Source organism: Diachasma alloeum, unplaced genomic scaffold (genome assembly GCF_001412515.2).
Source record: "Diachasma alloeum isolate Michigan unplaced genomic scaffold, Dall2.0 Dall_scaffold_00202, whole genome shotgun sequence".
Taxonomy (NCBI): Eukaryota; Metazoa; Arthropoda; class Insecta; order Hymenoptera; family Braconidae; genus Diachasma; species Diachasma alloeum.
This window is the reverse complement of record NW_021680367.1, coordinates 942,354-968,151: the sequence shown is the minus strand read 5'-3', so window position 1 is coordinate 968,151 and position 25,798 is coordinate 942,354. Positions and strand designations below refer to the sequence as shown.

At 41.0% G+C, this 25,798-nt stretch overlaps 2 protein-coding genes across 2 annotated transcripts; one reads left to right on the top strand and one right to left on the bottom strand.

The window, feature by feature from the left end:
• Positions 1-1,105: 1,105 nt before the first annotated feature.
• Positions 1,106-16,355, top strand: LOC107035923. The gene is made up of 5 exons (XM_015253571.1): positions 1,106-1,307; positions 3,532-3,709; positions 4,329-4,387; positions 5,658-11,947; positions 15,150-16,355. Exons 2-5 carry the CDS (start codon positions 3,542-3,544, stop codon positions 15,674-15,676), a joined length of 7,044 nt encoding a protein of 2,347 aa, XP_015109057.1. The 5' UTR covers positions 1,106-1,307; positions 3,532-3,541; the 3' UTR covers positions 15,677-16,355.
• Positions 16,356-16,413: 58 nt separating this feature from the next.
• Positions 16,414-20,910, bottom strand: LOC107035926 (zinc finger protein 3). The gene is made up of 4 exons (XM_015253575.1): positions 20,516-20,910; positions 19,353-19,502; positions 18,724-18,891; positions 16,414-17,360 (listed from the first exon to the last, which is right to left on the bottom strand). The coding sequence occupies exons 1-4, from the start codon at positions 20,651-20,653 to the stop codon at positions 16,611-16,613; spliced, it is 1,206 nt and encodes a 401-aa protein (XP_015109061.1). The 5' UTR covers positions 20,654-20,910; the 3' UTR covers positions 16,414-16,610.
• Between the last annotated feature and the right edge of the window lie 4,888 nt (positions 20,911-25,798).

Here is a 25,798-nt window from a genome sequence, read left to right as displayed (position 1 = left end):
TCAAACGACAGAGTACAGGCAGGACAATTTGAAGGGTCAACTGGGAGAGGCAAGGAGGACACGGGTCAAACGAGAGAGCTTTCTGATATATTTCGCTCGATATATGATCGTTTGACCCTTGCGATTTTCCTGCCTGCTTTTCCTGGTTGAGCCTCATGATCATTAGCCCTTGCGATTGTTCTGTTTGCCTCTCCCGGTTGACCCCTGTGGTAGTTTGACCCTTGAGATTGGCCTGCCTGCCTCTGTTGTTTGACCCTTGCGAGGTCTGACCCTTGCAACGTTTGACCCTCGCGAGGCAAAATGGGAGAGCCTTCCAACTATGTCGCTTCATTTATGATCGTTCGACCCTTTGACGTATGGATGGTAAAAAACGGTAAATAATTAATTAAAAATCCCCTGACGTAACTATCAGTGCTCACGAGGGTCCCTTGCGAGGGTTAAACGTAACAAGGGTCATACCTCGCGAGAGTCAAACGTCATCAGAGTCATATCATCTGAGGATCAAACGTCGCAAGGATCATAACTCGTAAGGGTCAAACGACAGAGTACAGGCAGGACACTCTCAAGGGTCGACTGGGAGCGACAAGGAGGACACGGGTCAAACGGGAGGGCTTTCTCATATCTTTCGCTCGATATATGATCGGTTGACCCTTGCGATTTTCCTGTCTGCTTCTCCTCGTTGAGCCTCATGATCCTTGGACCTTTGCGATTGTCCTGTTTGCCTCTGTTTGACCCTCGCGAGGTACGACCCTTGCAACCTCTGACCCTCGCGAGGCTACATGGGAGGGCCTTCTATCTCCCTCCATTTACCATCGTTCGACCCTTCCACGTGCGACACGCCTCCTCCCACGGTCAAAAAAGTCTAAAACCTCTCCGGCAAACTACTTCTTCTTTACACGTCAAAAGCCCGTAGATTACCAGTTGCATTTTACTCGTCCAACTCTGACCCTCCATCTTGTCCCACGGAAAACCACAAACACCCGAAAAACTTCACTCTCAATTCATCCATCTCTCGCCATCTCGCGGCTCATCGCCGCACTATTCCCCTCGAAACCTACGCTATCGATCGAAAAATCCCCATTAGATTCTCTGGAAGGGTCAGGAATGGAGTTCCAGTGAATCCCCAGTCCACTCGCATTTTATTTACTCACCCACCAGTGCAAACCCCAAAATAAAAAATTGTGAATGCCCCGTGGCCCCTCTACAACCCCTCCAGCACCGCCTGAGAAATTTTTAATTTCCCCAACGGAATCACCTCCCCGAAGATGATCTCTGGATGGAATTGACACACCCGGACGTCCACAAAGGTTCGTAAAACCCTTCCAAATTAATTGAATCACTGCATCATAATTTTCCACTGATAAACTCCGAAAGACTGAATTTTCCCTCTTCACGATGACTTTTCCGACAACGGAAAATTGCTCCGGAATTTTTTTTGCTGCACCAATAGAATTCCCTCGGGCCGCTCCATTATCCCATCATTTTCCCGTCATTGTGGAATTTATTCTCCACTTCGGGAGATTTTTTTGATGATTTTTTTGTTGCTTCGAGACTTCGGTGTTTTAAAAAAATGGAGGAAATAATCTTGTTGGGAGGGTAAATGTGAGTCATCACGAGTGTTCGGTTGCACCCGAGGGAACAAGATGTCAGCTGATGCCATTGTTCAAAGAATAATCGGCTCAACCCATCCATTTCTTGTTGTGATCCTCAGGTTCTATTCGAGTTCCCATGATTTAGTTTTGTCATTGAAGTTGGGTAAGCATAACTTGATTTTTAACGACTCCAATCTGGAGTGAATTCGGAGAACATTCAAATGAATAGAAACATTCTGGTTGAGTTCGTGGTCCAGGGGCAGTCTAGTATTATTGATAACAATTAATTTAGAAGTGCAAAAACGACAGTCTTATAAGATAATGAACCTTTCAAGGTTACGGAGGAGATTAAAATCTAGAAACAAGTGGGAAATTGCTCTTGTGTTGCATACAGTATAGTTATTTTTGCTAATAAATTAGCAATTTGCTTGCGAATGGTTATTTAGCACATAATTTCCTTCTATCATGTATAATTCATTGTTTATTTCGTTTTATTAAATTGAATAAGATTTCTTTTCAACTAATTTTGTCAGATTTTCAACTTAGTTGAATGTTATCATCATCATTATTCTTATTATCCCTTTCTTCTGTACAACCGATTGTATTTTTTACGGTTCTATCTCTCCCCTCAGCCCTTCGATAAAATGTTAATAGAAAAAGTTTATTTATACATACTTGAATGAATTTGAAACATCACATTTGAAGAAACCATCAGAAAGCTCACTTTCGGGGAAATTCATGAAAAATTCGAAATTTTCAACAATCATCATAAAAATCAAATCAACCAATATAGCTATCGTAATCATCTTTTAACTTGGACTTAATGGCATTAAAACAAACATTTTAAGCTATGATTGAATTCATTTGAAGCATGATATTCAAAGGTATCCCCGGAATTGTGATTTTCAAAAAATACAAAATTTTTGCAAATTTTCAAATAAATCAAAATAACGATTATTGCTATCGCCTTCATCTTCGAACTCGGTCAGAAGGACATCCAAACAAATTTTTTAAGCCATCATTCAATCAATTAAGAACATTTTTGTTTAGTTATTGTGGGACAACCGATTTTCGAAAAAGTTCGAAAATTAAGAAAACTAATCGATGAATTGAATTTTAATTAATGGCGATTGATAAGGATCAACAATACCTACAATTGAAGAAAAACAGATTCAATTCCATCCATTCATTTTAGATCGAACCGGGTCGATATAACAGAAAAATCCAAAACTTAAATTTGAACGATTACAAAGCTTCCATTTGAAAGCAAAAAATTAAGGGTCAGAAGTAAAATCTCAGTGGATCCTCAGTCCAGAAAAAAATTCTATCTAGAAAAACAAGAATCCCATCAATCCCACAAAAAAATCACATCTAGGCCCAGAGTCTTATGAGGAAATGAACTTTTCGAGCTTACGGAAAAGATTACAAAAATCTTCCAGAAAAAATCGCAAAAAATCAGAAAAAATGACTGATAGTGCTGTTCAATATAAAAAAGATCGTAAGCATCAAACTTTTGTAATAAATAATTTATGTTTCTCCTTCCCCGAAATCACGTCTTATATCGAAACACACTAGTCAAATGAAAGACTACTGTTCAAAAAAATAATTGAAGAAAGAATTCAGTAGCGAAGGGCTAAAACGATTCAAGTCGACTTGGCTCTTCGCTGTTTTCGAGGAATATCTCCGAATCCAAGGGAGACACCGAAATTTTCGTATCAACCTTTTTTGTATATCTCGATCCGCTCTACAAAAAAGGTCATAATAAAAATTTTGCTATCCGCCTTAGATCCCGAGATATTGATTGAAAACGGCCAATAGAATTCACAGAATTCATGCAAAAATTATCAATGATGAGTAATTTTTTCTTTGGCTTTTTGAAATTATTTTTTTCTTGTTACACTCAATGCCTCAACTGGACCTTATTCATACTTCTGTAAAGGAGAATCAAAATGGAGGAGGGCCGGAAGAAGGAGGCCCAGCCGAAGAAGAAGGTGGAGAATTTGATGAGGAGCTTCATGTTCAGGGATGTGGGTATGGGAACTAGTTCTAGTGCCAGCACCAAAGAATTTGAGTCCATCGCTGAGACTAATCTGGTTCTGAAAGATCACGAGGAAATGGTGAGTTGAAGTTGCCGGTGAGATGAAAACTGCAAAACAATTGCAGAAAACTCGATTAGATTCGGAATTTTAATTTTTTTCTCAATTTAATTATCGTTTTGGTTTTTCAAAGAAGAAATGTTTAAAAATCAGGATTCAACCCAGTGTTTTATGTGACAATCAAAATTTCCATTGTAATCAAAGATTAAAATCTGAATTTTTTTTCATTAGATGTGAAAAAATCAACAATTTTCTTGACACCTCATAAAAAATAATCCATCGTTTTGCAAACAAGTTTTATAATTTATTTATAAGAGGGAAATTTTTGAAAAAATATCAGTATTTTGCGGAATTTAATTCAGATAATACTGACTGGGTATGAATTTTTTCGAATTTTTTCCATGCAATTTAGTTGAAAAATTTAAAAACTGAAAATATCGAAAAGTACAGCATAGCCCGGCCGAAGGGGAGAGCTACTTTAAATGTTCATAACTCAGACATAAATTCGTCGGTTGAACTCGTGCTGGAGTCATCAATTCAATGAGTTATTAACATTTGAAGAGAGTCCAAAGTGTTCACTTTTCTCCACTAGAGCCTATTTATTTTGGGATTTTGAGACTGAGGGTTGACGTTTTTTCAGAAATGCTTCGTGCCTGGAATCGCGAGGGCGACATTTCTGATGGTCTTCAGTCCAGATGGGTGAGTTGATTGTTTTTCACCAGTCCTCAGTAATTTTTTTTTCTGCATTCGCCATCGCTTCAGTTATGAGTTGACCAGTTCCAAGGATGACCAAGTATTTTGGCTATTTTTTCTCCATGCTTTTCTACTTTTGTAGTCGAACATCAGAGATTTCATTTGAGATTTAAGGTATTTATGGCGGGGTAGGCACAGAGGGGAATCTATTGTTCTCTCGCAGAACAAAAAAAAACGATATTTCAATTATAAATTTTCAATATATTTTCGCCTTCCATTTTTGCCTTCGAAATATTTTTTCAATAAGTTTTCTATTTTTTCCCACATATTTCAAGCCTTCTTTTATTTTTCTAGCTTGTTTTTTGCATAAATGAATTTTCTAGAAAATTCTAGAATATTCTAGAATTCCGATAGATGGCGCCACTGCCGATAAGGAGCCATAAAGACTTTTTCCCTAAATGCCTCTCATAATGAAATTTCTTTACTTTTCTCCAACCCCCTCCCCCCTGACCGCGGCATAAATACCTTAAGAAAAACGTGTTGTCTAGGAATACACCTTAAGGATATCCAAGTACTCCGTTCAAATTGGCGCCTTTTTTTCAAGCAAGAGTTCAGCTTGAATATTGTGAACAATATTTTATTCAATTTCACACTTGACTCTCGTTGGTCTAACCTCTAATGATCATGCGGCAACACTGCACATGTGTTCCATATAACCTCGTAAATTCGGTCCGAGTAGTCACTTGAGTAGACCGTTGCCAGAAGGGAGGAACGCGCGGATTCAAACCACCCAATATGGCCGTCGTACCAATCAAGAAGCTTTTAGTTTGATTGTTTGCAATTATCTGTCCGGAAACTTATGTTTTTTAATGTCGCAAAAACAACGAGAGTATAACGAACAAAGTCATATATGGTTATGTGTACGAGAAAACGCTCTAAGACTGAACTATTGGATTGAAGGTGGGAGTATACAACTGTTATGGACGTAATGTGTTAAATTTCATTCTTTCAAAAATCGTTTTCTCGAAAATATGTTCGGAAACTAAAGTTTATACTGCGCCTAAAAAATATCCTTGGTCTATTCTGCAAACTCTGAAGGGAATTTCCCCCAGAAAAAATTGCCTGAACTACTTGGATATCCTTAATCCTCTTCATCCCCCAACTGAAGAGAAGATTCTGCGAAAAATGAACTCAATCCTATAAATCTGTTGTTCCCTCAATGCCCAGAGAATAAGGAATTACCCCTCCATGAAGTTTCTCTCTCTCTAAATTTCAGTACAAAAGTGGCATCGACCCATGGTAACCACAACGTCTGCATAACAGACTTGACAACCGGCAAGAACATTCGCGTTCTAACGGGCCACCCCCGCACCCCGTGGTGCATCGCGTTCCACCCGACCACCGACATAATAGCCACAGGTTGTCTGGGTGGTCAGGTCCGTGTGTGGGATCTCGCGGGAGGTTCCGAGGTCTGGAACGCTGAGTCCCAGACCGTAATCGCGTCCCTCGCGTTTCACCCGACCGAGCGCCTCCTGGTGATCGCTACATACAATGAAATCCACTTTTGGGATTGGTCAGAGCCGGAGCCGTTCGCGGTGGCCACCACCCGCAACGACAAAGAGAAGGTTCGTTACGTGGCCTTCGACAAAACAGGCCGCAAATTGATAACGGGAATCGGTAATGTAGTGCAAACGCAGTCGCAGTGGGACCGGCCTCCGGAGGCGCCCAACAGAACCCTTCTCCGTCCTGACTATTGGTCGACCGCGGAGCGGACCCAATCGCCCATCTCGACACCCCGTTTGTACCACTTGTGGAACCACGGGAGCCGCTGGTGGCAGGAGAACCGCCCCGAGAGTGTTTTTGGGCCCGGGCCCCTGCCGGAACCTTTCCCCGCGGCCCCTCCCCCAACAGTTCCCCCGGAGCCAGCGAACGCCGATGACGCCCGTCGGAGGGCGGAGCGATCATTCTTCAACCTCGTGACCCAAGGGGATATCGCTCTCACTCCGGGGAATCCCCCTGAGAACTCTCCATCCTCGCAATTGGAAAACGTCACCATCGAGGTCCGACGCAACAGCTACGCGCCGGAAGAGCCCCCTAGAACCCCCCTGACTCGTCGCAGCCAGGACAGACACTCGAGAGACTGGTTCATTCCTGACATAGCTCAGCCTCTTGATCCTCAACCCCTGAACCCGCCACCCACAGCTCCTCCCCACATGAACTTCTTCACGAGAACCCTCGAAAGACGTCTGATAGAGATCTATTCGGAGATCAATAGGAACTTATGTCACAGGAACCTTGTATACCATTACGATAGTTTAGTGAGGGAGTCCTTCAGTTGTCCCTTAAGCTATCGCACAAACCGCACTGTGGACCGACACTTGAGGGCCATGATTGAATCATTGAGAAGGGAGATAACTGACATGATCCAAGCGAATTTTAGTAGTTGGTTGAGGGTACCGCGCTTATTGAATGCCGAGCGCGGTCAGATTGGGAGGTTCAGGATGTCCAGACAAGCATTGGCGACTACCATGATGAACCAGAATTTGGGACATCGGAAAGTGAGATTGTTGAGGGATTGGCTGAGGTATCGGAGTACGGTGTTTGCTCGAGAATATGAGACCAATAGTAGGTTTCGAAATGCGTTGGCACAGGAGTTGGAGGAGGTGGCGAAGCTTGAGCTGGAATTCAGTCGAGTCTGCACTATGACTCACAGAATAAGAGTGCTTATGAACTCGGCATCAATTCCCGTTAATAATGAGGAATCGGGAGCTGTTGAGGAGAATCCACTTTTCCCTGATAATGTGAATGTGGCGGAGGGTCTTCAGAATGTGGAAACTTGGACAAGGCCCTCGACATCAACGTCCACGAGGAGATTATCAGCTCAGAGTCCTGAAGAGAACGAAGGACCTTCCAGGAGACGTAGGAGACTGAACGATGATGTGGCGGAGAGCTATCTACGCGGATTGGAGTACTACTCCAGGATTGGTAATTCGGTGGAGGCGAATGATTCCTCGGCATCTTCTGACGAAGAGCAGTCGACCCAGGGCCCCTCCTCCGGTGCTTCGAATTTCACGGTCTCTTCGAGGTCTGCGTTTCAGCCTAGTGTCAGGAGGAAAAGCGTTGGGCAGTCTAGTAATTCGCATTCCGCACAGGGTAGCTTTCAAGCTTGGTGGAGAGCAGGCAATCCGAGCCGACCATCCTCGCGTTCTGAGGCTTCAGAGGAGAGAAGACCCAGCGAGGAAAGGAGAACATTGAGGACAAATTCGGTTGAAGGGTCATTGAGACCTGAAGCTGATGATGAGGGGACAGGAGCACCTTCAAGAACTCCAGTGTCGTCTTCAGAGCGGAGGCAACCTCGTCATACCTCCGTCGAAGACGGATCTTCTGGCTCATTCCTACTTTCACCATCCGATAGAACTCCAGACGAAAATAACCGGAGATCCTCGAGTGCTCAGGAACCTGGAGATCCGAGAATTCGAAGAGGGCTTCAGAGGTTCAGACAACAATTGCCGTTGAGACTGAAATATCGGCTTTTTAGAAGACGAGAAAACGAGAACCCAGGGCCTTCGTCTAGTATTCAAGACAGTCTATCAACTTCTAGGATCTCGCCACATAACCGTCGCGGTCTAAGCTTACGCTACATAGAGGGTAGACATCGTACAGTAGAGAGAGTATCGTTGAGAGCCATGCTCCGCAGAGAACTTGAAATCGTGGGATTAGTAAATCCGTATTTAAGCACTTCTAGCGTAGCCTGGGAGTCTCTGGACCGAAGTCTCGAAACAGCGAGAAGAGACGCAGAAGCTGAAGAGCGGCTTATAGAACTTCGGAGGCGTATTCGAGTGCTGTCTGATGAGTCTGGAGCATCATCCTCAAGAGGGGCGGGAATCGACGTTGATGACATGATTGCTAACGCTCGAATCATCCAGGCACTCCGCGAAGCCGATCTCAGGAGACGAGCTAGGGGCACTGATGAATCAGGGGCCGCCGGGTCATCTCGTCTAACTGGAGCATCATCCTCAAGAGGGGCGGGAATCGACGTTGATGATATGATTGCTAACGCTCGAAGCATCCAGGCAATCCGCGAAGCCGATCTCAGGAGACGAGCTAGGGGCACTGATGAATCAGGGGCCGCCGGGTCATCTCGTCTAACTCCAAGCGAACCCGACGACGAGGACTCCACGAATCTACCGATGACTCTGCAAGAAATCAGTGAACGACTGGCAGAACTGAGGAACAGAATGCGGACGTTTTCAGAGACACCTACAGGCGCTTCGTCCTTAGAGACATTTCCACGAGACGAGGAGACTGATGATTATCTAAGAAGACTGAGAATCAATGCAGTAGATAGATTGAAACTGAGAAGGCTAATTGATGGAATTTCATCATCATCCTCTAGAACACGAGAGAATTCTGTGAATAACGATGACGATGAGCCTTCCCTTTTCAGAAGTTCTGCCACTAGCCGCGCTCAGAATCGCGACGATTTGCTCCGAAGGTTTATAAAATCCCTTTTCCGGCAAATGTATGGGACTCTCACAAATTCCCAGTCAATTTTCGGAAGTTCCACTTCAAACAATCAAAGTGGTACTACATTCATTGAGAACAGCGAGACTGTTGAAATGGACAACAGCCCTCCATTGAACATTCCCACAGATGTCGATCGAGAGGAAGAGATAGAAGACGAAGAGGAGGAGGCAATTAGACCAGGACCACCTCGCAGGCCTGTCCCCACTGCCGAGTCAACTCGTCCTTCAAACGAGGAAGAGACTGTTGGTGAGCAATCGGAGAATGGTTATTGGCTTCTCGAGGAGAACAGCAACTCCGACTCGAATCACGACGAAGAATCCACGGCAAATCCCACTGTTTCTCAAAGATGGACCTCTCGATGGATTCGGATAGTTCCCCCAAACAGGGCCCCCGAGGTCCCAACGATCGACACAGTGACACCTCAAGAATCATTAAGGAACTCCGAAGGTGTCGACCGAGCACTGCTATCTCCCGTCTCAGCTAACGCCAGCCGTTACGAACAACCACCATTGTTCCCCTTTAGAAGCCTTCGAGAGAACATCAAGAAACGTTCACTGGATGCTGACAAGGCCCAGCCTGGACCGAGTGGACCCAGCGACGCGAAAAAGCCTCAACCCAGCACTTCAAGCTTTCTCGAACCCCAAACCTCACAGGTTGACAAATCCTCTGATGAAGACTCCTCCATGACGTCAATCACCAGCTCCGAGACAGGTTCCTCTAACCCGCAGTCACCAAGACGTTTCTTGAAGGCTGCACGGTCTGCCCCAGGACCTCAGACCTCCACAGAATCAAGAAGAGCTGAACCGCCTGAAGAGTTGGACTTCAGAGGCTGGAGGGTGCCACGGAACCGCTCGAACGATCAACCAGAAGAGCAGTTAAACAATCTCATCAGTGACATCAGGTACTACCGTGGTCAGAGGGCTAGGTGGGAGGGCTTTCTCGCAGGGATCCGTTCCATGAACCCTAGGAACTCCGAGGAAAGCCTGCAAGGTGGTAGCAGCTGCAAGAAGCCCCGACTGGACACAACCGAGAGTTCCTCGAGCCAACCCTGCACCTCTCAGGAGGCTCCAGGTTCCTCTCGCACGAATTCCAAGCCCTTTCTCCAGCCGAGGCAGGAGAAAGTCATCGACGCACTGTCCCACATAATTCCCGAGGAGTCTGACTTCGAGCAGCTGTTTTTCCACAGGTTCTTGTACCACTCGAACCCCATTAGGGAGAGAATGCGCTCGCGCTCTCCTAATCCTACCAACGATCACACGTATTCGAATCTACCATCCAGTATCGAGGAGAGGGACTTTCTGAACCCGGCGAGTGCAGCGCCTAGGATAATGTCCAAATGGAATCGAGAGATTTGGAATAGACGAGAGGGCGGATCTTCTGACGATGACGACTCAAGTTCCGATGACGACGCTCAATCCAACCAGAGCTACTTCGGGATGAACAAGTACATGCAGATGATGTCCAGGGCTAGGCACGTGGCCAGAACGATTCTACCACAGTTACGGATCCTCCAGAATGGTCTGGATCGTCAAGTAGCGGAACTCTCGACCCTCCTGATCCAACATTACAACGCCCTTCCTAATGACGGGCGGATTGTCTCGAGAAGCGAAAGAAACGAGGACGATAACAGCGAGCAGATGTCCCATGAGAACCGCGTGGTTCTTCACAACTCAGCAAGACAACGATTGGAGGCTGCATGGAGCTTGCTATCAGACCACTACTCAAGCTTCAACTTCTGGAGGATCGGGAACTACCAGAGGTACTTCCAGCTGAGATGCATCTTCGTTATAATTCGTCAGGCCCTAGAACTCATAGATCTTCTGACCGCTCAGACGTTGATATTCTTCTCGGAGCAGCAGGAGAACATCTGGCAGAACAATCAGAGCTCAACGATCACTCCGAGGGAGGACAATGACATGAGTGATCTCGAGGATGTTGCCCAGATGGGAGGGATCATCGATGGCCCATCGAACTCAGGTGCATCATCGTCTCGAGGAGGTTCATCGATTCCTTCGACCTCTTCGGGAAATCAAGAAGGCCCTCCACCATCCTTCGACGCGGAATTAATGCGACAATGCCAACGTAGCTTTATAAGCGAACAGCTGAAAGAGAGAAATCACACTGAGTCGACCTCGAGGATTTTCGATATAAGGATGAATCCGACGTTGGTGACCAGATTGGAGGAGTCTCTGAGGCAAGGGCCACAGGGTGCGGGGACCTTAAGGGCTCGTAGATGGGCTGCCAGGGTTGCCAGGATGAACCGCCTGAGGTCGCTCTTGGAACCTATATCATCGAGGCTGCTTCAGTCATGGAATTCGCGGACGAACTCAAGGGTGGGGGAATCGAATTCCTCGGAACGGCGGGAGGAACAGAACAGGGAGGAACAGAATAGAAGGGATAACTCCCGGCCTTTCAATGTTCCTGTTGTTCAGGTCAACAATGTTCCTGTCAGTGATTTCAATAATTTGAATGCGCGGAGTACTCCACCGAGGAGTTCATCCACTGCTGCTTATGCTAGGAGGATTTTCAATGAATTCACTAGGAGCGCTGCCAATCACAGGCTGACTACGTCACTACCCGGATACTCTTCAGGATCCACCGTTACGGTTGTCAATAATCCTGAGGGTGAGCGGATCTTCGGAGGGAGAGCGAGGACCCTTCCCAGACCCTGGATGCCCCAGATCAGCTGGGGCAGCTTCTCACACTCCAGACATCCTGGACATGTTGCTGCTGCTGGAATGGCCGCTGGAGCGGCAGGAGCGCCTGGACCTGATCCGGGGAATGATGATTCGGATGAGATCGAGATCAGGGACCAGGTGCCGGTCTCCATGTCGCTGCATGCTCTTGAGATTCACAGCTACAGGGTTCAAGCGTGGGACTTCTCCAATGCTGAAATACCGGATGTCACTGATCCTGAGAAAAATATCGTTGTGAGGGAGTGCAAGATTCATAATGACGCTAGTATCGATATCTCCTCCGATGGAAAGTATCTGGCTACTGTGCTACCTTCTGGCAGGATCAATGTTACTACTACTGTAGGTGAGTTTGGGGTATTTATTGTGGGGGGTCGTAAGGGTCAAATCTTACATAATGGATCAAAAATGTTGCAAGGGTCAGTTAGAGGAGTTGACCCTTACGGTAAATTGAATTGATATCTCAAAAATAGGTCACAAGGGTTCGAATGGATCGAAACGTTTATCAGAGTCAACCAGAAAAATAGAGATGAACAATTGTAAGGGTCACACAACCCTTATGACAATTGGAATTGATATTTTGGAAACAGGTTGCAAGGGTCAGACTTGTTTTCTTTGTTTCGGGTTTCGAGGGTCTCGAGACTAAGGTGTGATGCAAAAGTGTAACATATGACGTAGAAACTTTGGAAGTTCAAGGGTCGCAAGGGCCAGAATGTACCATAATGGTTATAGCAGTCAAGCAGACGATTGAAGAACAATCTTAAGGGTCAGAGGATCTTTATAAGGGTTTGAATTTATTAATAAAAAATAGCAGGTAGAAAAGGATTTTTTCCTAGTGTTTCTAAGGGCCACAAGGGTCAGAGATCTAGCACAATGGTAACTTATGATGGAAAAACCCTGAATGGCTCAGGGTCACAAGCGTCAACACAGACTAGAACTGTTGTAAAGGTCAACGCTTTGGGCTTTAGGAGATTTTTTGCGTCAAGGTCGATCAGAAGAGTCGGGGAAACCCTTACGGTAGATCGAATTGCTATCTAAAAAATAGGTCACAAGGGTCCGAATGGATCAAAGCGCTGGTTGGCTTTGGTGTTATCAATGTCAACCAGAAAAACGGAGGTAAACTATTGTAAGGGTCACACAACCCTTATGAAAATTGGAATTGATGTTTTGGAAACGGGTCGTAAGGGTCAGACGTTTTTTTCTTTGTTTTCGGGTCTTGAGTATCTCGAGCGTAAGGTGTAATGCAAAAGTGCAACATATGCCGTAGAAACTTTGGAAGTTCAAGGGTCGCAAGGGTCAGAATGGACCATAATGGTTATGGAGGTCAACTAGACGATTGGACCTTAAGGGTCAGAGAACCTCTATAAGGGTTTGAATTTATTAATAAAAAAGGTCAGCAAGGAGGGGATTTTTCTCTACTGTTTCTAAGGGCCACAAGGGTCAGGGATCTAGCAGAATGGTAACTTATGACGGAAAAACCCTACATGGTTCAGAGTCTCAAGAGTCAGAGTAGGCGAGAACTGTTTTAAGGGTCATCGCCGTGGGCTTTAGGAGATTTCTTATTTTGATTTTTGTGAAAAAGGTCAGAAGTGTCAGACCTCTTCTACGGTTCCTAAGAGCCGCGAGCGTCCGACCTGTCGCAACATCGTAACATGTGACGTAAAAATAAAAGCCATAAAAACCGGAAGAAATTGGTCTCCCTCAGTGCAATTCAACTCACAGTTGCAGTACAGTGGACTCTCCTTTATCCGCCGACTCCGTAATCTGCGCTCACTCCCCTCAAGGCCTGTTGCCCCTCAAAAACCTTCCACCACTCCATATCTATCGTGCATCCTTCTCTTTGACGTCATGCGCTATGAAATGCGCAGTGGGTCACAAATGTAAACCACTGCCACGATTCCCCCCCCACTATTCTCGACACTTTTCCTCTTCTAATGCTGCTGTAAACTGGAGGAGTGGGGACGTTCCTTTATCTGCGTTTCACATGAAATGACGTCACGACCGAGTCCCGAGGCCTGCGGATAAAGGAGAGTCCACTGTATAGATAAAAACGCGAGAAGAGAGGAAGAAGTGTTTGTGAATGAATCCTCCGGGAAACTTTCGTTGAAAAACTCAGCAAGACGACCCAATTCACTCCAGTGGCTTTCGAGATATCCTGATGACTTCAGAAATTCAGAAGTTTTCCCCGCATAACTTGGCAACAACTTGAGATAGAGGGATCGTCAGCTACTGTTTTGAATCGGAAATTCCCCCAGTTACAAGATAGGTCTCATACAGATGATGCTTGAATTTGACTTTGTCGATTACAGGTGCTTATAGTGTTCAATGGGAAACTGGGAGAACTCGTTTACTCGGCTGAAGTCGATCAGACTGTTGTCTTCCTGTCAATAGCAACGCAGATGAAAATTCAATGTAAATTAGTCGTTGGCAGGATTTTTTGCTTGATATTTGTCATGATCCTTATTTTGACCCTCGTGACCCTTATTTAGGCCCTTGAGACTTAACTTTGGAGTCTTAATTTCGAGTACCAAATTTTCATCACCAGAAGTCGATTTGAATTTTTATAATAGACCTGTGCGCGCGCTTTCGCGCACGCTTATCTATTCGTTGTGAAAATGAAGAAATCGAATTTGTTAAACTTCATATACTTATAGATGTTTTATAAATATTGATAATGACTTAAGGCTCGAGTGCACTATCTTTCGAATGTTATTTGGATTTTTTTTATCTTTCGTAATCCAAAATTGTCAATTGAGTGGTACATCGTGTAGAAATTCCCAAAAATTATGATAGAATGATAAAAGAAAAATAGAAACAATTCTGAACTTTTTCAAAGAGTGTTTTTAATTGAGATTCAGAATGAGTTGAAAAAAGTGGAAATTACAAATATCTGATTTGCTGTGGCAAATTATCTATTAGCTGTCATTTTCCATGGTGGATAACAAAACACTAACTCCTCATGGGAAGTGACAGCTAGGTATCTCAATTTTCAAAACAGTGGTATGTAGTCATCTGCCATTTTTATGTGATAAAAATGTGATTAAAAAATTCTCCAAAATATTACAACTTTTTTCAAAGAGCCTTTTCCGTAATAAATGTCTCTGTGCAGTGTGGGAAAATATTTACGAAATCAGTGTTCCCCCTGCATGATATTGGGTGACAGGCCGCCATTTGTCACCGTAAATCAGATACATTTTTCAATTTCTTGTTATTCAACTTATTCTGAATACAAATTAAAAATGCTCTTTGAAAAAATTAAGAATTTTTTCTACTTTTTTTTTATTATTCATTCATAATTACTCAAAACTTCTGCATGATGCAGGACTTAATTGACAATTTCAGATGACGAAAGATGAAAAAAAACATCGAGATAATGTTCGAAAGCTAGTACATCCGGGCCTTAAAAATACTCGAAAAGTGGACTCTATGCAAGTTCCCTATTGACTTGAGCCGTTTGACCACTTCGCTACTGAATTTTTTTTCTCAGTACAGAGAGATAGTCTCACCCTCTAGAAGCAACAGTTTGACATTGAATTCCCTGATTACAGGTGTTTACAGTCTCCAATGGGAAACGCTAGGAAAGCGTGTCTACTCTACTCAAGTGGATCAGACCGTTGTCTCCCTGTCAATGTCACCGACTCGTCAGCATCTCCTGGTGGGATTGGCATCGCGTCGAGTCCACACACCCTCCAGGCCATTTCCAATGGCCCTCATCTACAAATTCGTGGATCGCCCTGAGGAGGAGGAGGAGGAGGAGGAGGAGGAGGAGGAGGAGGAGGAAGAGGACAGATGCCCACCAGATCCCAGCCTTCATTACATCATGAATTTGCCCACCGACAGGAGAAACAATGACTTTATCAACAATCTTCGCGGCGATTTGACTAATTTTATCATGAATTCTTTGAATAGGGGGGTCAAGGATAATAAGAAGACAATGGTGCTGTTGAGGGAGTTGCAGCAGGCCAATAGAGAGACTGCTGGCCATGTTAGTCTTAATTGCATCAGGTGGGCACCACAGCCTGGCCAGGGCATGGTTTATGCCACCAATACTGGACAATTAAATATTCTGCGTTGATTTCTTCACTTTTCATTGGTAAAAACATCAGTTTTTGGAAATTTATTGGCAGCTTTTCCCGCTGTTTTACACGAAACTGAGATTTTTTCAATTCATTAATTCAACAATTCATTAAATGACTGTTTAATTAATGAACTTGATGTTTTAGATCTTTTTTGAAATTTATGACAGTAAAAATATGACAGTCTTCAGCTGAGGAAGTCAGTTAATTTTGTTTTTCTTCATTTTCTTTGTTTTATTTTTTTTCCTCTTGGAATTCATTACATCGATGGGTTCTGGAGCCTAGGCTGGATGGAGTCGATGATAAATGTTGAGTATTGGACGTTATATTGAATAAATAAGGGTAGGATAATGGGAGATGGTAGAGAAGGGTGAACTGATGTTTTTACTCGTCTACTTAATCCAAAAATAATCAAATAGTAAAGTTTAAGTCATAGGGGAGCTCTCGGGAGAGATGAGACGATGAAAGTTTGATTATCGTAACAGTTCCAGTAATATATATCCAATATATAAGTCGTACTTTTTTTTCTTTATTATTTTCACGGTATATTAAAGCATTTATTAAGCATACGTGTGTATATAAGCTATCTAGGGGTCATTCAAATGATTATGAAAAATGTATGCCAATTGGCTGTATGTAATGACTCGAATAATTAAATAATTATTGGAGAAGCAAAAAGTTGAAGTGATGAATATCCTCGATCAGCTTTTTTCAGGACAAAATAATACTTGAACGATTGAAATGATGATTTTTAGACTTTATTAACTTAATTAATTGCTTAAAAAACATTGCAAATCGTTCAAAGATTAATAGGAAAATTATCTTCCAATGTTTCAACAAATTTTTATATAATTTTTGCAAGAAAAACACTTGGATACTCTTCAAAACACAGCACTAATCAAAGTATCCCTCGAATCATCCATCATAAATTAATTAAACATCGTACAATAAACTGTGAAGCAACTCAGGCGTCTCTGGCTGCTTCAGACACATCCCCAGCTTCTCACCCCCTCCTCCGTCGTACTTACTCCCCCCTAGTTCCTCCAAATCCCTATCCAAAATAGTTTCAATCTCCTCGTCGATGTAAATAGGATTGTCATAGCTCTTGAGGAAGGAAGAAGTGCTGGGGTCATTGCTCGAATTAATCGTCTCATTAATAGTTTCGTTAATTGTCTTCTGGATTTCGCTCTCAGTGATGTAGACAGGCTCAAAATCATTCAACGTTCTCTCATTAATTATCTCCCTTTCGTTCCTAATTTCATTCGCAATTCCCTCGTTGAGGAACTCCCCAGGATCGTTATCACCAACAGGAATGATCGCCTCCTGGATCATCGGTGATGACCTCGTGCACTTCAGGAGATGTTGCTTGAGGTTTCCAGTCTGGGAAAACTGTCGATGGCAGTAGTTGCAGCTGAAGGGGCGCTCCCCAGTGTGACACCTCATGTGTCTCTGGAGCTTGTACTTCGTCGCGAAGGTCTTCCCGCACTCGGTGCACGTGAGGGAGTGATCGAAGCGGTCCAGGGAGGCGTCCAGGTCCGAGTGACAGTTCAACATGTGGGACTTCAAGGAGACTTTGAAGCGGAAGGACTGCAGGCACGTGTTGCAGCGCCACTCCTTCTTGTCTTGGTGACTCTGGCGATGTCTGCCCAGGACCTCCGGCTGGTTGAAGGACATCCTGCAGATCTGGAAGGTTCAGATTTTTGGACATCGTCTTGGAAAGAACAATTTTGGTTTATTATTTTCTTTTTGTAAATTTAAGCCCCGGGTGTACTATATTTCGAATGTTATTTGGATTTTTTTCATCTTTCGTCATGTAGAAATTCCCAAAAATTATGATAGAATGATAAAAAATAGAAAAAATTCTGAACTTTTTCAAAGAGCGTTTTTAATTGAGATTCAGAATGAGTTGAAAAAAATGGAAATTACATATATATAATTCGCTGTGGCAAATTATCTATTAGCTGTCATTTTCAATGGTGGATAACAAAACACTAACTCCTCATGGGAAGTGACAGCTAAGTATCTCAATTTTCAAAATACTGGTATGTTGTCATCTGCCATTTTTATGTGATAAAAGTGTGATTAAAAAATTCTCCAAAATACTACAACTTTTTTCAAAAAGCCTTTTCCGTAATAAATGTCTCTGTGCAGTGTGGGAAAAGATTTACGAAATCAGTCTTCCCCCTGCATGGTATTGGGTGACAGGCCGCCATTTGTCACCGTAAATCAGATACATTTTTCAATTTCTTGTTATTCAACTTATTCTGAATACAAATTAAAAATGCTCTTTGAAAAAATTAAGAATTTCTTCTACTTTTTTTTGATTATTCATTCATAATTTTTCAAAGCTTCTGCATGATGCAGGACTCGATTGACAATTTCAGATGACGAGAGATGAACACAAACATCGGATAACTTTCGAAAGATAGTACACCCGGGCCTTAATTCGATTAATCCATTCAGAAGCAAATTGCTACTTATCAGCAAAAAAATTATACTCGATTTACACCTGTGCGATGGGCCACTTGTCATTTCAGTAAAGAAGTGAAATGAACTTTCGTGAATTTTTTTTCTTTTAAAATATCAAGTAAATTATACTGTTGGAATTTCATGGGAATTTAAGCAACAGCTTCATATGCATTTTCAATGACGTGAGTTTAAAGTGATTATGAGATAAAAACGAGAGAATGCCTTATTCATTTTGGAAGTTCCAGGAAACTCATGTTTGTAGTAATCAATGATTAATATTCCAATGGGAGCTTTGATTTTTCAACTTATAAGTAAAACTGAACATTAAATTAAATTGAATCTCTAATAGATTGAAAATTCAGAATGACAGTTGCTCTAGTTTTGACAATTGACTCATTTGTCATTACCAGAGTAGACGGAAATTGAAATTGCAAAGGTAATTTACACTCAACGACTCAACTGGAGCGTATTCATACTACTTTGAACCAATAAATTTGCAAACTCATTCCAGAGTGGTTAATTAATTGAAGGAAAAAACATTCCGGACTGAGTTTTGTTTTTTTTTTGGGACACTTACGTCGCAGACGAATGGTCTCTGGCCAGTGTGAACACGTTTGTGCCTCTCTAGATGCGCCTGACATCGGAAAGTCTTGGCACACTGATCACAAGCAAGTCTTTTGTCAGTTCTCAGCTCGGTACGATCTTTCTCTAGGAGTCCAGTCTCTTTAAAGTGGCTCAACATGTCCTTAAACGTACAAAGAACATTATTATATCATCCAATCGAATTTTCCAACAGAAGTTCACAATTTTCTCCGAGAGTTTGTCAATTTTTCTCCGGTTTAATTCTGCATTGAATATTAAATTTTAATAATTGGAGACTTTCTATTTATTTGCGCGTCAAACCCCTCATACGTTAATAATAATGAAAATAACGCAAAACTGACGTGGAATGATAAAAACTTGTTCAAATAAACCTAGAAATGAACGAATGTATTAACAAATTAATAAAGATCGAAATATAAATGAATTACTTCTAGATAAAATGGAATCAATTGATTAAATTCAAGAAGAATTTATAATTCGCGTATTTTAATGTCTTCTAAGTGATCTTTTGTACCGAAGGAAATCTGTAAAATGCTTTTTATCTACCTCGAGATGAATAAAATCGCAATGATGTCGGTATGCCTTCAGAAGACAATATCTCACCTCAGCAAAATCGATTTCAATCGATGGAGCGGTCAGCTGCTTCTGCACATTAGCCACCATCAAGCAGAACTCATCAAAGCTGCAGATTTTCTGCTCGCAATCCATGCAGACGTACTTCGAAAAATTGTCGGACTCCGAGACATTGATCACCTGTAAAAATTCTCCAACAAGTGCATAATTGCATTTTTTTGTAAATGAGTATAGTTATTGTTGCTAATAAATTAGTAATTTGCCTCCGAACGGGTTCTCTTTTTTCAATTCTTATGTCACTATACTCTTCTTCTATTTTTTCATGTCATAGTGCTATCATCAATTGAAATGCCATCAAAATTTTTCGCATTATTTCGTTCTGTCAAATAATTCTACATTCAGACTCTCTCATGACTCGAATTCGTTTTCAGTCCGGGTTTAATCAAGGTTCAATCAAGGTTTAATCAGTGTATAGCCGGGATTTAATCAGGGTTTATTCAGGATTTAGCCAGAGTTTAACCCAGGTTCTGTCAGAAGTTAGTCGGAACCATGAATCAATATGAATAAGTATTCAACATAATAGACTGCTACCTGAGTTTAATAGAGATAGAGATTTTTATATAAAAAGCTCATGACGATATTGTGTAACTTGATAAGCAATGATGCTGTTCTCACCGTTTTTCAACTGGATTAAGAAGCCATTGAAATATACTTTTCAAGCCCTGATTTAATTGCTATTACTGATGATTCTTTCAGTAATCATGAAAAATCCCATTTTCTCTTTCAAATCGCATAAACAATCTGCTGTAACTCAACAACAAATTGTACGACCCCCATCATATTCTGATAGAAACAAGAGGGTATTGTTATCAATTTTTTGAGCCATCACTAATTCCATTTTGGTGACAATTTTTGGAGCGACCGTTGAAAAATCCGTTTTTGGAGATATATCAATTTTCTCAAATCTGTATGAAGAATTGAATTTTAATTGGTGTCAATGAATAGAACCTATTAAAGTCTACATTAAAAATTTTTTTTATAAAATTCCATTGATCCCTTATAAGAAAATTTCCAAAAAAGAATTGAAGAAAAAAGCCTACATACATAAATACAAAGCTTCCATTCGGAAACAATTGAAATCTCCTAACAATCAGACAAATCCCCCCAACAAGACCTGTCACACCGTTGTTTACCTCTCTTGGAAAATATTTATTAATTATCGAAACCAGGACTGCCCCCTTTATCTTGTCCTTGAATACATCAGTGCCTCGAGCCTTCTCTTTCCCACATAATCTGCAGAGTTTGGAGCTTATTTTGTGAATATTCATCATCTTCGAGGTGAAAACACTTCACTTATTTTGACAGGTCAACAGATTCACCAGTTAACAACAAAATCTTGTCTCAAAAAGTCCATCAAAACCACAATTTTACAACGATAAAATGCAAACTATCGTTCAAAAATCGAATATAGCATCAATAAATATTGTTCTTCATCTTTATTGATAGTTTTCAGTTGATAATTATGTTGTTTAGATGTTTGTTCAATCTACAAACGAAGGTGGAACTAGAGATGCAAATGCGTCACATGACCCGGCATATGACGGTCATGTGACGTCATTGACGGTCACATGACGAGGCGTTCATGACGGCTGTCACATTCCCCCTCCCCCTTCTGTGACCGTCGCAACTTGTTAAGAAAAAATGACAGTCATTTTTCATCTATACAGATGAAACTTTATTTTTTTCTCGGTCAATGTTCAGTTCAATTCCTTTTGTATTGGCCTAATCTGCATTTTGAAATGGAAATCACGTTTTTTTTCCATCCATATAGATGAAACTATTTTGTTTTATTCATGACCGTCACAAATTTGAAATTAGTTATGACCGTCATTATGCAACTATATAGATGGTTTGACAACAATTTGATTACAAATGATTTGTGACAATCATTTGTAGTTGGAAAATTTGTGCGTCACATGACCGTCATTTTTTGGTCATATGAAGTAATTTAAAAAATGACGGTCGTTTTGCATCTCTAGATGGAACTGTTTTCTTCACCGTGCGTACGCATGACTTCCCTCTGTGCATGCGCACTCGAGTATAAATTACCATGTCCATAAATCTGACGATTCGGTCAGAATTCGAAAAATGACCAATTCTGACGGTCAATTCTCATGTATATAGATGATACACCGAAATTTTTATTCGGTTACTCGGTGTCGGCAAGGTTGCTGGCGATCATAGGGACCCTGCGTCGCCACTAGGGGTCTATGCGACACTAGATAACAAAATTCGTTCAGCAAGCAATTCAGGTTAAGAGCTCAGCGAGCTAGATGAGGTAGCAATTATGAGAATTAAGGAGTGACGGACTGAAGACGAGCCTCATCCAGCATCCTCCTAATTTAATATGAAGTTTTTGACCAAAAACATAATATATACAGAGATATATATTTAATTAATTTCCTTGACGTTTATTAAGTTCATGAGTTTATCATGAGTGATCTCGAGTATCGAATTTATGATTGTTTTGTAATTCATTCCAATAAACATTAACTTTAAATTATGAAATGCGATTCAATTCCTAACTAATGAAATAAAATAACCAAAAATCTGACCGAAAAAATTACCAAAAAGAAAATGACCGTCAATTTGCATCTATATAGAGGAATTTTGGTCATTTTCTCAAATTTTTGACGCTGGTTGTTCATGACGATCATTTTGCATGGGGAATTATCTCGGTGTCAGAAAATGGTCAGAAAACGGTCAATTTTGCCTGACCTGACCGAATTGAAAAGTGACAGTCATTTCACATTCCTAACACAGAACGTTACTAAACAGAACCACTGAACTATAAGTATACTGGAACGGCTCCTCGCCATTTAGTTCCATAGTGAGGAAACCGTGCCGAGAGAGAGGATGAGAAGTGGTCACTCATCCTTCTCTTCGACAATCTGATTGGTCGATTCAAAAAAGGGGCGTGGCAAAGTCCCAAAGTTCCCATTCAAGAAAATCATTTTTTATAAATATTATTCCTATTTTATAAATTTGTCCGTAATAATTGAAGGTGAACAAAGATTACTCAGTTACTCATTGCCCCGCTAATTGATGCTAGGAGAATAGTCACTGATTATCAATTCATAATTTATAGTTATAGTTGTATTTATAGTTTATAGTTATCATTCACATCAATTCATACTTTTTATTCACATAACGCCAAGGTTATTATGAATAGGAGCCATTAATGGGAAATATTACCCACAAAACAAATAAAGATAAACAAGTAGGAAATTGGTTTGGTCACAGCATAGTCAATACATTTTTGCTAATGGATCATTAATTTTTTTTGGAATGGAATTTCTGTGACGCTATATTTTAAATTCAATTCAATGATTCATTGAATTCAATATTGCCTCAACATGAAATTTTTTTACCTTTTCCTGAATATTGGTTTGAAAATAAATTTTTCCAATTGTTTGATTTTCTTCATGAAAAAAATTGAAATAGAATGAAAAAAACTTGTAAAAGTTGAGTGGAAATTCTACAAAATTCTGCAGAATTCTACAAAATATCTCAATAAAATACATTGTAGAGAAAAATCGAATTCATTCCACTAGAATCGGCGAAAACTAACAGAAAGTTCAATAGAATTGTCTAGCGAATTCGCTAGCTTTTTCTATAAATGTTTTTCATGCGTAAACGTTTTCTATCCCTTCAATTGTTTCCTCTTCAGTCCTCTTCACTTCCTACTTTCACGATAATCAAGAAGAAGCAGACAGCTCTCAAGAAAAGTTAATCAAGGTTTCCTTTGATCTGCCCATCTGAAATCGGATCTGGAATCATTAGTGAAGACGCCAATCACTACTGACGAGAAATCGTCATCATGCCAAACAACAAAAAGAAAAAGTACCAAAAGTGCACGATTTGTGGGAATCAAGTGACGACTTCACGACGAGTGGATGTTGTGAACAAGCTTGGGGATTCCGAAGTCCTCGAGAGGATCAAAGAATTCAATCGCGGTAATATCGATGAATCAAAGACATCTCCATTTGTCGTTTGCGATGCATGTCGAGATGCAGTTGACATTGCTTACGAATGTCTGAAGAAATGCCGAGCATTGATGGCTGTTCAGTCTTCAATAGATCAGAAGCAGTCAAAGGTCGGTTTCGAAATTTAAATCGGAATTTGCTGTTACGAATAGGCGACAATTACTATACTCATGATCAAAAAACCATCAACTAAAATTTAATGATAATGCCCCTTGCTCCCCTCGTCAACCGCCATATGACCCCCATGACCCTTATTCTGACCCTTATGAGCTTTCATCTGACCCTCATTTTGACCCTTCATTTCTGACCTGTAATTTCGGAGTCTTAATTTTGAGTATCAAATTTTCATCACCAGAAGTCGGTTTGGATTTTTATGATATAGAGAGATATATAGAAACTCATATTTTAACCCTTGTGACCCTTAGTTTCTGTCTCCCATGACACTTAATCTGACCCTTATTTAGATCTTTAATCTGACCCTCATTATAACCCTCGCGAACCTTATTTTAACCCTGGTGACCCTTAGTTTCTAACCCTCAGTTTTGGATCTCCATGACCCTTATTCTTATCCTTATTGTGAGGCTAATTTTACCCTTATCTTAACCCTTATTTAAACCCTCTTGACCCGTGTTCTGAGCCTCATTACCCTTATTTTGACCCTCTTGGTGACCCTTAGTTTCTAACCCTCAACCCCAGAGGGCCACCAGGGGGCGTGGAGGGTTTTGGACCTCCATGACCCTTATTCTGAGCCTCATTTTACCCTTATCTTAGCCCTTATTTAAACTCTTTTGACCCTTATTTTCACCCTCTTAACCCGTGTTCTGAGCCTCATGACCCTTATTTTGACCTTCTTAATCCTCATTCTGAGCCCCATAATCCTTATTCTGAACCTCATGACCCTTATTTTAACTCTCTTGACCCTTATTTTGACCTTCTTGCCCATATTCTGAGCCTCATGACCCTTATTTTGAACCTCTCGACCCTTATTTTGAGCGTCATAAACCTTATTTTGACTCTCTTGATCTTTATTCTGAGCCTCATGACCTTTATTTTAACCCTCTTGACCCTTGTGACTCTTTATTTAGGAGTCTTAATTTCAAATACCAAGTTTTCATAACCAGAAGTCGATTTGAATTTTTATAATATAGAGAGGTAATGAATTTTTATCAATCTTGATAAAAAAAAGTTTATCAATCACAGTCAGGGCCCAATAAAGGGTCACGAGGGTCCATGTGACATATAGACGCCGGCCGATAGGACAAAAGCTCTCGGGTCTATATGTGGCATGGACACCGTATTTGAAGGGTTAAAAAATTTGATGGAAATATTCTGAATTTTTAGGACGCAATAACACAGACAGACTCGCCTCAGCAGAACATTATTATCATCAATCAAATGTCGAAGAAGGTAAGCGATTTGTCATGAACAGCAGATAAGGAGATGCACATGGACGAAAAAATTTAGTAGGAAAACCTATCGAATTCGTTAGAAAATTCAATTGAATTTCTATTGAACTGTTCTATTAGTTTTTGGCCGATTCTATTGAAATGTTCAATAGAAAATATTCAGTAGCAAAAGTCAATAGAATTCAATTTTTCTATATAACTTATTCTATTGAGATATTTTCTGTAGAATTTCCTCGGCTCAAATTTTCCAAGTTTTTTCGTTTGATTTTCTTGATGAGACGAAAAGAAAAATAGAATGAAAAAAACTTAGAAAATTTGAGTCGAGCAAATTCTATAGAAAATATATGAAAAGAATAAGTTATATAGAAAAATCGAATTCGATAGGTTTTTCTATTAAATTTTTTCGTGCGTGCAGAGCGGATCTTCTTGAAGCTTTATGCAATCCAAGAAAATCCAGGCTGCTCCTCTCACTGCGTCCATTAAATTTTCTTTCACAACTTAATTATCAGGTAGAGCAGAAGCCGTTGGACAGAATCCTCTCAAACTATGGAAAAATCGTGAGCTTCTATCTTAGGACGGATTCATGCTATTATGATAATTTTGATAACTTTGCGCGAATAACGTTTTCAAGTGAAGATGAAGCATTGAAGTAAGGATAATAAAATAAATCGATGAAATCGACGGAATCAATCACGCACGAAAAAATAGTTATTTCTATTGGATTTCTATTGAACTTGACTGCGCGTTTTTTAACAGAAAATGTCCGACAGAAACTGTTTTATTGAAAAATCAGTGGAATTTCATTTTTCTACACTACTTTTTTTATTGAGACCTTTTTTGTCGGAATTCCTTGACATAAATTTTCCAAGTTTTTTACACTCTGTTTTTTTCTATTTTCATTGAAAAATCAAACAACAAAATTTGGCGAGTTGGAAGCGATGGAATTTTGTAAGTTTTCCTGTGAAATTTTTTCGCGCGTGATTCTGCTTGCTATAACGTTCAACAACTAAATTTCGTTGTTCAC

What these genes read in the sequence shown, in the direction of transcription:
- LOC107035923 (XM_015253571.1), top strand. Translation starts at nt 3,542, where the DNA reads ATGGAGGAGGGCCGGAAGAAGGAGGCCCAGCCGAAGAAGAAGGTGGAG. An exon ending in ATGGTCTTCAGTCCAGATGG is followed by an intron (nt 4,388 to 5,657) that starts GTGAGTTGATTG and finishes TCTAAATTTCAG; the next exon opens with TACAAAAGTGGCATCGACCC. An exon ending in CAATGTTACTACTACTGTAG is followed by an intron (nt 11,948 to 15,149) that starts GTGAGTTTGGGG and finishes CCCTGATTACAG; the next exon opens with GTGTTTACAGTCTCCAATGG.
- LOC107035926 (XM_015253575.1), bottom strand. Translation starts at nt 20,653, where the DNA reads ATGATGAATATTCACAAAATAAGCTCCAAACTCTGCAGATTATGTGGG. An exon ending in ATAAATATTTTCCAAGAGAG is followed by an intron (nt 19,503 to 20,515) that starts GTAAACAACGGT and finishes GAATTTTTACAG; the next exon opens with GTGATCAATGTCTCGGAGTC. An exon ending in TTGAAATCGATTTTGCTGAG is followed by an intron (nt 18,892 to 19,352) that starts GTGAGATATTGT and finishes TGTACGTTTAAG; the next exon opens with GACATGTTGAGCCACTTTAA.